Here is a 13,668-nt window from a genome sequence, read left to right as displayed (position 1 = left end):
GCTCATACGGAGTGGGCCACTGACAAACAGAATATCACCCAGAAAGCCAAAAGTATCAGCTTCCCAAACAAATATGAATAATTAGATTTAGAAGCAAGGGTACGCCCCATTATACTATGGATTGCCCAGTGATACACACATAGGGAGATAAGCAGCCAGTGTGAAGGAAGCTACAGGAGCCTACAGAGTGATGTCATTCCAGAGTCCCTGAAGTATCTGAGTGAGAAGGGCCGTGCCTGCAGCCCAGTTTCAGACCCCAGAGAGCGAACTCTAAATGGATTCTAACAGAGGAGACTCTGGGAGACTTCACCGATATCTGAATCAAGGGGAGAAGTGGCAATGTTCCCAGAGGAGTCATGAGTGTGTGTCACTTGCCTCAGAGACATTGAAAGGCTTCTCCAAATCGAGAAGGCACAGCAAAGACCTGTGCGGCAAAACCCACAGGGTAGCGAATCTTGAGCATCCTGTCCAGCCTGGAATGCACCATGTTGTAAAGGTCATGTTTTAAATCCGCGTCGAAATTTGGTTGCTTGGTTACACGACACTGAAAGACAGTAGCCACTCGGAATAGCTCCCTCCTGTCACAATGTAGCTCAGGTGGATGGATGCCACTGTAGCTACCAAACCTGTCAACATCCAAGAAACACATGGTGTGGGTTCACAAGAAGACAGAGATGGTTCTGGGGCAGGAAGCCCCAGACTGTATGAGAATTAGATAGGCCTTAGTGTTTCCAGCCTCAGAGCGCACACAGAGTACCATAGAACAAGACAGAAGGAAGTACCCATCAAACTGCCAGCCCCACAAAGAGATGTGTATGCCAGGAAGAGACCAAGGCCGGCATGGGAGGTCAGAAGGAAGGCGCCAGGAGCTCCTCAAGGGACACTGTGGCTATTGAACCTCGAGGACATTCAGCTGTTGCCCACATGATGTCAGATGGGATGCCAGAAACCCTCTATCCTGTATCCACTGGATGAACAGAAACCCCTGACAATACACAGCCAGAAAGGACACATGAGCTTGGCAGGAGAGAGTCATTGCCTTGTTAGAGGATCTATTCTGCCTAAGATTTCCTCTATGCCCACCTCCCCCTTCCTCAGAATCACCCTTTCACGTCTGATCACCTCAGACCATAGCACAGTGGTTCTCAATCTTCCTAATACTGTGACCTTTTAATACAGTTCCTCACGGAGTGGTGACCCCCAACTGTAAAACTATTTCATTGCTACTTCGTGACTCTAATTTTGCTACTGTTATAAATCGTAATGTAAATATCTAGTATGGATATCTGATATGCAACCCCCGTGAAAAGGTCATTTGACCCCAAAGGCGTGATGACCCACAGGCTGGGACCACTGCACAGGAGACAAGGACAGACCCTCCAATGCCAGTGACAGAAATCTGGGGGGAGGGGCCTCTCCCTTAGGGGTGGCTAAATCGAGTCCTGCTGTCCATTCCCAGGACATGTCGGAGCTTGGAAACCACAGGTCACTTGGTAACTCCCTAGGAGGGCTTCGCTAAGGAGCTGCTTGGCAAAATGGGCCAGGAGGGGAATGAGACAGCTCAGCCCATGAAGGCATGTGCAACCAAGCCTGATGCTGAGTTTCATCCCCAGAACCCACATGATAGAAAGAGAGAGAACCGACTCCCCCACGTTGTCTTCTACCCTTCACGTGTGCGCCACACACAGATTCACAATACAACAAAACTAAATGTGATTTTTAAAACAAGTAAAGACCAGGGACGCAGGGAGCACTCAGCCCTGTCCTGAGAGCCTGTACCTATCACCACTGTGGAAGGCTCCCCAATACCACACCAAAGCTAACCACTGGAACTCTCCTTTAGATAAGGACATTGTCAGCTCAGAGGTTGCTGGAGGGGCCCGACCCTCTGTGCCTGCTACCCTTCCCTCAGGAGCCCCTCGGAGGTACAAGAGAATTTCCCTTCTAATCTCATGTATTTATTCAACGAGGCCAAAATCCTCCTCCTCCTTGTTCTTAAGGGCCATTCAGACAATGCATTTGGCACATACAAGTTTGCCTGAACGAACGTGGGCTCCAAGCTCGTCTCCAGCCGGCAGCTTGGTCTTCCAGAGGCTTCAAGGACTTCTCCCAGGCACCCAGCACTTACAGCCTTCCTGCTACACTTCCATATACACCCTTTCCCGCCACCAGCTGTGTTCTGGGCTCCCCAGGCACCAGGCACCAGCAGAGGCAGCACTTTAGAAGGAGGTAACAAGCAGAAGGGCCCATTGCTGCCAGGTTTAAATGCAAAAGGGACTAACCTGTCTTCCGTCTGTGTTCAGACAACAGCAATCAATGATGACAGGAAGCTCCGCCCTCCCAGTCCCCCACCTAAACCCTCCTCCTGGTACCCAGGAGCAATGTCAAGGCTAGATCCTACAGGAACTAGTTCCCTTTCTGGGCAGAGCCAGGGCCCAGCAGTGGCCATGGGTTTAGGTCAGCTACAGGTTGTATGGGGGGAAGCACTGGCCAAAATTCAGGCCCCCGGGAATGCCTGGGGTGTCCACTAAATGTCACAGGGTGAGCCTGTCCATACAAACCATCTGTGGAACATCTGGGTAAGGAGCAGAAGGCAGGGCTGGACTCAGGGAGGAAACTGAAGACCAGCAGCTGGGGTGGACGGGCCAGGACAGCTCATCTACCTGAACAAGTCTTCCCCATCCTGCCCACCTTTGCCACCTTGCATGGGGATCAGCATCTTCAGGGCTCAGAACTCCATCCATGCGGACGACAGCTCAGAGCTGGGCAGCAGGTGCAGATATCCAGCAAAAGGGCAGAGCCCAGGAAGTGAGGGTTCCACTTCCACTGTAAGCAACCCCAGGGCCTTCAACCACCCCAAGGTTTTCAGCCACCCAAATCCAAGCCCCTGGGGATTCAGGGCAGGGAGAAGCAAAAGAGAGCTGCACAGGCACACAGGTCTTCAGTCGGGCAAATGTGCATCCCAGGCAGGGTGTGAATGTGTATCTGGGCACACCACATGAGCTGATGGGGACGCTGGGGAGGGTATTTCAGCACCTGTGTGTGCAGGCACCTGTAGGTGTGACCGTGTGACTGTAAGCAGAGTAGGCACTGACTGCGGTCTCTTGGCACCAGCAGAAGGCACATACACAGGCTGCCCATGTGCACTGTGGAAGGCATCTAGAAGCACCTTACACCCGTGGTGAGTTTGCAAAATTCTCACACCTCCTCCGCAGCCCCACAGTGTGATTCTGTCCATCTTAGCTCCCACCCCACCTTCCTTAAGTGTCCCCTCCCGAGCTCCCAGCCCCAAGCAGCACTACCAGGGCATCTCCAGGTGTCCCAGCATATACATACACCACTCCAAACCCCTGACCACACCCCCACCTGTCAGGTGCCCCTTGCTCCCTACCAAGACCCTCCCCTACCCCCAACACCCAGGCTCAGATCCAGGCACAAGACTCAGAAGTGACTTTATTTCTTTGTAGTTAATGCCCCTCAGGCCAGGCTGTTGGGCTGTCCCTGGCTTGGTTTCCCTCCCCTTGGGGACCTGGAGGGTCCCTGTCCCCTGCCCTCCCCCTCCCCCCGCCCCAGCTTTCTGCCAGGATGTCTGGTCTCCGGGAGATGTCCAGCTGCCTGGGATATGGAACTGGTGGGGAAACGGAGAAGGCTCACATCTAGGGAGGTTGAGAGCCACAGACCTTGTTGCCAAGCTCTTGCTGTCCCAATCCTAGCCAGGCCAGGCTGGGGGACGGGGCAGCAACAGGCTCAGGGGACAAGCTCCAAGGCCCTGAAGGAGGGAGGGAGGGACCTCAGGGCTGAGCCCAGAGGAGAGCAGGCCCCAGGCTGAGCAGGAGCCCCCCAGCCAGGGCCCAGGGGCTGCGCCCCACTGCTGACGCCCCGTTGCAAAGATCTTTCTCGCAGCAGTCCACGTCGACTTTTAAGATCCCAGAGTTAATGAACCCCATCAGATAGTCTGAGAAAAAGTGCCGCTTAACGAAGTCGCAGGAGGACGCGCACATCTTGTTCACAGAATGATCCTTCCTGCCTGGAGGGGGGGGGGGGAGAGAAGGCATGATGCTGAGGACCATCGCCATCTGAGTGCTGTCCCTCCCCCCAGGACCCGGGTCCTAAAGATCAGTTTCGGACTTGGAGCCCGGAGGAGCAAGCCAGTATCGTCTTGCCTCAAACTCATGCTATTGTCCCAGGCAAGAGGAATTCAGAAGACACCTCTGACCTCTCCCCACATCTGCCTTTCGGTAGCCCCTGTGTCCTCACCAGGTCCAGTCTTACTGCTGCTGGGGTCGGTAATCCGCACGCTGGCACAAACAGTATCGGTCGGCTGGCACTGCTTCGGGGCGCAGTGGCTGGAATTGGCCAGGGTGCAGTCCTGGCACCACAGGCCATGGGCTAGGCAGGGCATGGGGAGGACGATGACCAGAGGAACCCAGGCCTGGACAGCCAGACCCTGCACCCCTTTTCCCCAACCTGTGCCCCATAGACGAGTTCCACTCCCACAAGACCCGACCAAAGGGCCTCCAGGCTGACCCTGTGGCTGTATCTGCACATCCTGCCTCCCCCATCCTCTTGCTTCTCCACACAGTACCCTCAAAGATGGGAGGTTTCCAAGACCAGAAAGGCCCACCCGACTTAATAGGAAGCCCGTTGGACCTCTGAGAACGAGGGACCTCTTCGCAGTACCAGAAGCCCGGTGGAAAGGCGCTGGATGCCTTCGGGTGGGGGAGAGCCCAGGTAGCTGGAGCTGAGATATGAGTGCTGGTCCACTCATATGGGACCCCTCCCCGCGGGCCCCCGACTCACCCGGTGAGGGGCACAGCAGCAAGGCCAGCAGTGCCAGGCCGAGGCTCTTCATGGCCGCAGGCAGCATGCTCTGAGAGAGCCTGAGAGAGAAGCGGGGGCTGCAGACAGGAGTCCTCTGGGGGGCAGGCCTGGAGGGGAATAGCCTCAATCAGAGGATCCAACACCAAGGACCCTTTCGTTTTCGGACCCAGGAAACGACCATTCCCCAGGAATCACGGGGAAGTGGGGGGGGGGGTTCCTTACAGGAGCCTGAGATGCCCCACCCCCAACCCATCACCCAGAGCATCCACCATCACCGTATCCCCGCCAGGGAAAAGAAATTTGCCCTCTCTAGTGAGGTGGCCGCCCAGAGGTCCCCACAACCTTCGCCCTGCACCTGCGTGAGGAGGGTGTCTTCTCTCCCCAGGGAGCTGTAGGTGCGTCTGGACAGGGAAGGCGGGAGGAGGAAGCGCACCTTACCTGCCGGCGGGGGAGGGGTGCGCGCCGCGTCCCCGTCCTCGTCCCCACCCCTGGGCTGGGGGGCCGGGAACCCCGCGCCGAGACCCCTCCCCTGGTCCCTGCGCGCGCGCCTAGGCGCTCACCGCGAAGAGGGGCGTGGAGTACGGGCCTCAGGGTCGGGGGCTCACTCACATCCCTGGGGTGTCAGCACTCCGGGATCAGCAGCGGTTCTGGCGCGGGAAGCGATGCCCTTCGGTCTCCCTGCGGACCGGAACCGGGGCGCAGCTTCGTCTTACGGGGAACGCAGCCGCAGACGCGGACCCCGCGCGAGGGGCGGGGCGGAGCCGGGGCGGGGGCTGCGCGCGCGGTGGGGAGACTAGCGGGGCGGGGGTGCCCGGGGCTGGAGACCAAGCAGCAGGTCGCCCTACTCGGCCTTTGCGCCTTTCGCCCGCGTGCAACGCCCCCTTAGGCCTCCCACTCCTGCAGCAGCTGCCCCCCCCCACCCCTATCCACCTCCCTACCCTGCGTGGGAGGATCCTCCCCCTCTGCTTGGTTGTGGTCCCCTTGCAGATTCTCGGAAGAGCATTGGCTGCTAAAGGAAGCGAAATGCACAAAGACGCAGCGAAGGAGGGAAAGAGTGGTCGGTCATGGGGTTCCGACGCCCAGCCTTGGGGCTCCTCCCTCTCCAACCTCCACCTTGCTTCCGATTGTTCCCGTCAATTCCATTCCTAAGAGCACCCACGACGCCCACCATCAACTCAGCCCCAGGGACTTTTGTCACCAACCACACCCACACCCAGAAGGTGACAATCCTGGTCTGGGTTGGCCAGATTCACACCTCGCACTCCACCTGGTCCTTCTATCTCTCCTGGGCTCTGCAGAAGCCACAGTTACCATTGCTCCTTCTCATCCCTAGGCGGACCTTGGTTTCTGCCTGCTCTGCCCACGAACCTTACACCAGACAAATGACTGTCACTATATCAGATCCTTACCAGACGTGGCAGCCTGGACTGTCAGTTTGAGCGCACAGTGTCTGTGCTCCTTATTCTAAACCGCATATGCATTACTTCAATGTACTGCACATCGCCTTGCCGTCTGGGTGTTAAGTTACAGGTAAGGGGAACACACAGTCATAGAGCCTCCTGTCCAGTGCCGCACCAGTCCCTAGGTGACACGCCGATAATGAGACCAAACATCCCGAGCACTTGAGTAGTTCGGAGTGCTGACAAAGAGAGGGACTGGACATTTTGAAGAAAAGATCTAGATGAAGAGAGTGCAGAGGGTAAGAATTAGTTCGTGCACAATTCTCTTCAAACGAGTCAATCCCATAATGGAGTCCAGAGCCAATCTGCGGGGCAGAACCTGTGCAGATCGGAGGATGAGCCTTAGTATGGATTCTTGCAGAGTAGAAGGGGCTGGGGAGGCTTCTAGGTAAGTGTTTTCTGTGGAAATGCAGAGAGCGGGCTGCGGGCCGGCCAGTGAATGGTCCGTGAACCCAGTTCATCAAGACCACCACTTGGAAAAGCTGATGGCCTGTCTAAATTTACCTCCAATGCTAGTAAACCAGAGTTACACGGAGATCAAACCAAAGAGTTACACAGAGATCTTAGACTACAAAGATAATGTGCTTATTAAGACGTGCTAAAGATACCAGAGAACCTAGACAACAATGAGGACCCTAGGAGAAACATACATGGATCTAATCTACATGGGAAGTAGAAAAAGACAAGATCTCCTGAGTAAATTGGGATCATGGGGACCATGGGAGAGGGCTGAAGGGGACAATGGGAGAGGAAGGGAGGGGAGCACAGAAAAATGTATAGCTCAATAAAATCAATTTTTAGAAAAAGAGAGAGAGAAAGACATGCTAAGGAAGGACCCTGTAGCCACAAGCTGAACAGCAAGTTTATCTGAAAGAAAGAAAACCTGGAGACTTCACTTAAATGATTAAAGATCAACGGAAACCTTGGAAGTATTATCAGTAAAAGAAGCCAGTCACCAAGAAAGAAGGAACAGCAACAACAAACCAGGCAAACAAACAACAAAAACAAAAAAAATCAAAAACAAAAAACATTTTATTTACGTGAAATGCACAAAATTTAAAAATCCAACAAAGACAAAAAGATTAGCCAAATATGGGGGAGGGAGGGAGCGAGAATGACTGGTTTGGGACACTATTAATAAGTGAGGTGATTAAAATTTCATTTTGTAGTAATGAAATGCCCCACAATTAGATCATGGTGATGGATACGCAACTTTGTTAATACACTACAAGTCACCGAAATGTATCCAATAAAGAATACATTGTCTGTTATGTAATGTGTTATATTTTAACAAAGTTGTTCTTAGAAAAAAAAAAAACTCAGCAGAGTTGGCCAGCAAAGTAGACACAGATGAAGAGGGAATTTATGAACTGGAAGACAAATCTAAAGAAATCATCAAGAAAGGCCAGGGTTATAGTTCAGTGGTAGAACTCCTGCCCAGGCGTAATCAGGAATGCAACACAAGTTGAGACACATAAAGAACTACCAAAAATTGTGTGCAGAGAGCCAAGGAAAGTCTAATTGAAATCTCAAAGTTGGTTTTTGGAGACATTCTATTTTAAAATAAGTCAGAACCGGTGAAGGTAAGTGTGGGTAAAGATTCTAATGTATAATAAGTAAAATAACAAATGGCAGGTTATCTAAGCAGAGCATAGTGAAATTGCAGACCACCCAAGACAGGAAAATCTAAAAAATGAAGGCAATAATTCTAATGAATCTTGTGGAAAGACTATTAAAACCAAAGAGAATGAAATAGTATCTTTAGAGTAAAAAGAAGGCAAAAAAAAAAAACCTTCCTAACTCAGGCTTTTGTGCACCGTTTTCCAAAATTAAGTGCAAAACAAATTTTTTCATCTAACCAAAAGTTTAAAGAACAGTTTAGTAGCAAGAAATCAAAGAGCCTGACTGAAAATAGACAAAGACTCTAAGTAGGCACTGCTCAAAAGAAGGCATCCAGGCAGTTTCCAGGTTTGCAGAAAAATACTGAACATCACTGGTTACCAGGGAAACGCTTATCAGGCCATAATGAGATGTGACCTGACATCAATTAGGATGATGATTACAAGAAAGATGGGTACCACAAGTGTTGGCAGGATGCTGAGGAGGGAAATGTGTGCAGGATCTCATTTGAGAAGCAGAGATAGAATGGCGAAGACCAGGTGCTAGGCACCAGGAGACACAGTGTCCCTTAGACAGGAGGGAAAGTCATTAAGATCTGTTACACAGCCCAGGGAAATAGTTAATACAATGTATTTTTTTAATTAGTAAGATAAAACGTTTTAAATGTCTTCACTGAAAACTTGAGAGGATGAAAAGTTGATTGGCTTCCTTTAACTATTCTACAATATATTGTGTATCTAAAGGTTCCCTGGTACCTCTAAAATACTACTATTAATCAAATGTAACACTTCCCTTGGTTTTGCTTTCTTGTTTCATGATCATGCTGGGTACCTCAAGCTGACCTCTAACCCACTATCCTTCCACCTCTGCCTCTGGAGTTTCGAGGTGCCAGGTGGGTACCACTACACTGTTACGTTTGGTGATAAAGGTTACCCCCCCCCAAGTGCCTGTCTCCAGCAGATAGCACTATAGGGGATTTTCCTGAAAACTTTAGGGAATGGGGATGGAGCAATGAGGACTGGTGGCAGGTCCTGGGGAGCTGCCCCTGGCCCTTTCTGTCTCTTGGCTTCCTGTAGGCCAAGAAGTTAGAACAGCCTCTCTATCAAATGTTCTTTTTTTTTTTTTTTTTATTGAGAATAAGAAAAAAAAGTTTCCGCCTCCTCCCAGCCTCCCATTTCCCTCCCCCTCCCTCTATCAAATGTTCTTGCAGTGATGTCCTGCCCAAAGCCTGGTGCCAAGGACATAGACAGACACCTCTGAGACAGGGAGCCATAGTGTATCCTCCCTCCTTTAATCGATTATAGAGGTGTTTCCGTCAGAACAAAAAGAAAGCTGGTACCCTGACTTGAAGTTTTTGGTTGATTATTTTGTGTTTGTTGTAGGAGATTTGGGGGTGTTATTTTTTAAAGATAGGCTCTCATGTAATTCAGTCTGGCTTTGAACTTGCTATATAGCCCAGACTGGCCCTGACCTCCTGATCCCCCATACCTCTGTCTTTTCCAAAAGCTGGGATTATAAGCATCCCCCACCACAACTGTAAGGCTATCTTATAGTTTAAATAAACATTTGTCAGATAAAATTCAGAGAGTTTTACCACTAACCACCCTTCACTAAATAATCGTGTAAAAAGATACTTCAAGAAGGAGCATGGTGGTAAAAGGAGGCCCAGATACAAGAGTGAACAGAGAACTGGCTTACAAGAAGAGAAATCTAAGTCATCTTATACAAACAAAGACATCGGCCATGTGGCTTCTAGACAGCTGGAGCCCTGGGCAGCAGTATGTGTCAGACAGGAGGCTGCTCTGGGGTGGGGGATCCAAGACCCTGCATTGTTAAAAGCAGCTAAGTGAGCGATGAACTTTAGACTCCTTTGGATGCTCAGGATGCAGAGGAAGGTTTCCAGGGCAACCACGGGCAGCTCTCAATGAAGGGACCACACGTGGGGCAGGTGGCACGTGCAAAGGCTGGAAGTGGAAAGACGCTATGGATGCAGGGCTGGAAGGAAGGCAAGATGAGGGTGGGGTGGAAAGACTGAGAGCCTGGGAATCAACAGGGAGATGACATGGGAGGCGAGATATCAGAACCTTCATGGTTTGGGGTCCACAGTATAGGCATGGACTGTGCCCTGAGGACTGTAAGTGAGAAAATTCCTGTTGGAGAGTATATAACTAATTTTATGTGATATCTTGCTAGCCCATGGTACTCAGATGATAAGTCAAACATTATTCTGGGTGTGTCTTAGAGGATTATTTTTTGGATGAGATTAACATTTAACAAGCAATTGTTTCCTTTTCCTTCTTTCCTTTATTCCTAGGGTCTCACTATGTAGCCCGTGCTAATCTCAAGTCACTAGGTGGCCCAGCTGAGTGCCACCTGACCCAGCCAGGTTAACCTTAATTACATTGTACTTATTTATTTATATTTGGGGGATGCGCCATGACTGTGGGTGTGTTGTGTAACGTTATTACAGGGGAGATAGGAGCAGTTATCTGTCACCCCAGATAGGGAACCACAGCAGACCAAGCAAGATACCACCAAAGTCCAACTTGCTGAACCAACAGATTTTAGTGAATATGGGGACTCCTTGCAGGACAGAAATGACTCAAAGACAGCTGGATCACCAAAAGTCCATCCTAGGATAGGCAATAAGTTCAGGAAGGCTAGAAACCAAGGCACACCGCACGACCTGCAGGCAGAGCCACGGGTTGGAGAGTGTCTCTCTCGGGCAGCTCGGCTACTCTCTGTCTCTCTCAGGTGGTTTGGTTGGTCTCAGAGTAGTCCCAGTGGCCCTTGCTGCTTATATACATTTGCTAGGTAAGGGCCCTAGTGAGTCTAGTTGGTTTCAGGAACTTCCTGAGGCCTTGTTGTTTTTTATTTCCTGAATTTAAAGAACTTCACTACAGGATCGACAGTTTCCTCTCCCTTTACAACATCCTGAGTCCTAGGCAGGTGGTGGTGGCGCACACCTATAATCCCAGCACTCAGGAGGCAGAGGCAGGCAGATCTCTGGGAGTTCGAGGCCAGCCTGGTCTACAAGAGCTAGTTCCAGGACAGGCACCAAAGCTACAGAGAAACCCTGTCTCGAAAAACAAAAAAAAAAAAAAAAAAAAAAAAAATTCTGAGTCCTGTGTCTTAACCAGCTTTCCTCCATGATGGAGGCTTATCTAGGAAAAAATTGCTATATAGGCAGGGCAGATGTCAGAGGTCAAAAGATAACATATAGGAGTCAGTTCTCCCCTTCCATTGTGTGGGTCCTAGAGCTTGAATTTAAGGTTTAGCAGCAGGAACCTTTACTCACTGGCCCATCTCTCTAGAGCATAGATTAACATTTAAATCTTTATTAAGTACATACCATAGGGACATGTGCTCAGCTATGTTCATAGCAGCATTGTTTGTCATAGCCAGAGCCTGGAAACAATGTAGATGCCCCTCGACCAAAGAATGGATGAGGAAAAGTTGGTACATTTACACAATGGAGTACTACACAGTGGAAAAAAATGACATCTTGAGATTTTGTAGACAAATGGATAGCTCTAGAAAACATCATATTAAGTGAGGTAACCCAGACCCAGAAAGACAAATATCATATGTACTCAGACACTTTTTTAGATATAAAGCAAAGAAAACCAGCCTACCATTCACAATCCCAGAGAACCTAGACAACAAAGAGGATCCTAAGAGAGACATACATGGATCTAATCTACATGGGAAGTAGAAAAGGACAAGATTTCCTGAGTAAATTGGGAGCATGGGTAGAAGGGGAGGGTAGCAGAAGGGAGGGGAGGGGAGAAAAACATATAGCTCAATAAAAACAATTTTTAAAAAGAATCTTGATTAAGTAAACAGTACTCCACAGTGTGGGTAGGTCACTTCTAATCAGCTGAAGGTCTGAGTAGAAGGGAAGCTTCAGGGTACCTGAACAGGTAGGAATCCTGCCAGTTCTAGCTTTGGGCATGGTTGCTCTGGGCTCCTGCCTGTTGACCCACCTGCAGGGATTAGAACTGTCAATCCCCGCAATCATATGAACCCCCTCCTTTAAAATAACCCTGCATATTCACACACCCATTCAGTCTCTGGAGAATCCTGAGCAGTGTAGGACACCGGTGATGGATGACGATCAGGGCCCCCTGTAGTCCATTCTGGCCTTCCCTGGTCACAAAAAGCAACCAGCAGGGATGGGATTTAAGATATAGGAGCACCCAGCAAGTATACCCTTGCCCTCAGTGCCTTCCATCAGCTGGTCCTCATTCAGGACCTCTCTGCCAGCATGATGCTTCCTGTCTGTGGGGCTCCTGTGCTGGGGAAGAAGGCAGACTGGGCTAGCCAGGCTGACAGGAAGGCAGCCTGGGCTGTTGTGTGTGCGGTAGAGAACACCCAAGGATGTAGCTAAGAAAGTGGGCAAATTTCCCTGAGGGGAAACAAAGAGATGGGAAGAAGCAGAGGGTGGCTCAGGCTGTGCACTGCAGAAAGCCATGAGGTCGAAGGATGGGTTAAGGCAGGACAGCGCCCAGATCTGGCCATCTTTAACCACTTTTGGCTCGTCCATTTCTTACCCCATTCTACCCTTCATGAGGCAGGGGACAGGACAGTATTTCTGCGTGTCTGTTGATCCTGGAGTTCCATACAGGCTGTGAGGGTCCTCCATGGCATGGGGGTCTTTCCTGAGCACTGCTAGTCCATTCCCAAGATGAAACCCTCTGGCAGACTTCTGTTCAGACATGTAGGAAGTCCCTGTGGCCCCAAATATCAGTATCAAGGAGAGGTGGTGAAATGGGCTTGCAGGGAAGCCAGCCCCCCCACCAGGCACCACCCTCAGGCATCCTGTGATCTCACTCACCCCCTCCCTAGGCCCAAGCTAAATGAACTTGCTTTTTAACAAAGACAGCACCTTCAAGAATGAATCACAAAGACTATGGCTTCTGTCTTGGTTCTCTCAGCATTTACATGGCCCCAGTCCTGGTATAGCCACCTCGTAAAGAAGCATAAGTGACAAGGTTGGAGCCTGTCAATACCCCACGAGTGGGTTTGGGAGTAGACCCCCCTCGTCCAAGCTCGCAGGTGGGCCAGAAGCCCCAGCCTGTCGTGAGATCTCAATTTAGAGTCCCCAGCAAAGCACCTGGATTCCTGCAGAGGCAGCAAGAGGAAACGAATTTGCTGTTTTAAGCCCCTGCATTTGAAGGCAATCTGCCTGCCACGCGGGGAAACACAGGTGGGTAAGGACTGGCTTATGCAGGAGCTGGGGTGGGGGCAGGGTACAGGAGGAAGCTAGAAGGGAGAAAGAATAATGTGTGAGGAGGGGAGGGGTGGCCCCTCGGGAGCACAGAAAATGGAGAGCCTGAGACCTGCTCTCCCCAGGCTGGACTTGGTTGCCAGGGAGACGAGATTCCCAACCTGGTTTCTAGGCTGCTTTGAGTTCCTCCTGATGCTTGCGGTCTGTTGGTTTTCCCTATCAGGATTTTTGCAGGCAATAACAATGGTAGCCATGATTAGCAGCGGAAAAAAGGGGGGAGGTTTTTTTTTTTGAAAAAAAAAATGAAAAATGAATTGCCAAGGTGTGACCTGGCCCCTGTAGCCTGGGCAGCCTCCCTCAGGGAGTGGGCTTTGACTGCCCTCTTCCAACCTAACCTGGCCCATACTGCTGTCCCTAGGGCTATGGACAGTGGGTCTTGACCTTGCCAGGGACACTCTGCTAAGTATCATACAAAGGATTGTGTGCTCACGGCCCAGTGTTTGTTAGTTACTTATTTACTTTTGGTGTGTATCTGCA

The 13,668-nt window shown here is 50.7% G+C and overlaps 1 protein-coding gene across 16 annotated transcripts in view; it reads right to left on the bottom strand.

The window, feature by feature from the left end:
• Window positions 1-3,469: 3,469 nt before the first annotated feature.
• Window positions 3,470-13,668, bottom strand: part of Ly6h (lymphocyte antigen 6 family member H) — a 49,146-nt gene continuing 38,947 nt past the window's right edge. For 3 of the 16 annotated variants that reach the window (XM_050145001.1, XM_050145005.1, XM_050145003.1), the window contains 4 exons: window positions 5,382-5,499; window positions 4,801-4,928; window positions 4,258-4,389; window positions 3,471-4,027 (listed from right to left, as the gene is read on the bottom strand). In XM_050145001.1, coding sequence (XP_050000958.1) covers window positions 3,792-4,027; window positions 4,258-4,389; window positions 4,801-4,867 — 435 coding nt within the window. In that variant the 5' untranslated portion in view covers window positions 4,868-4,928; window positions 5,382-5,499 and the 3' untranslated portion in view covers window positions 3,471-3,791. The other 13 variants (XM_050144996.1, XM_050144998.1, XM_050144997.1 and 10 more) reach the window with 11 other exon arrangements.

The sequence above is a fragment of the Alexandromys fortis genome, unplaced genomic scaffold, assembly GCF_014885135.2.
Source record: "Alexandromys fortis isolate MF-2015 unplaced genomic scaffold, M_Fortis_MF-2015_v1.1 scaffold_2_1_26212458, whole genome shotgun sequence".
Lineage (NCBI taxonomy): Eukaryota > Metazoa > Chordata > Mammalia > Rodentia > Cricetidae > Alexandromys > Alexandromys fortis.
Note: the sequence above shows the minus strand (reverse complement) of the source record. Positions and strands in the feature narration are given on the sequence as shown.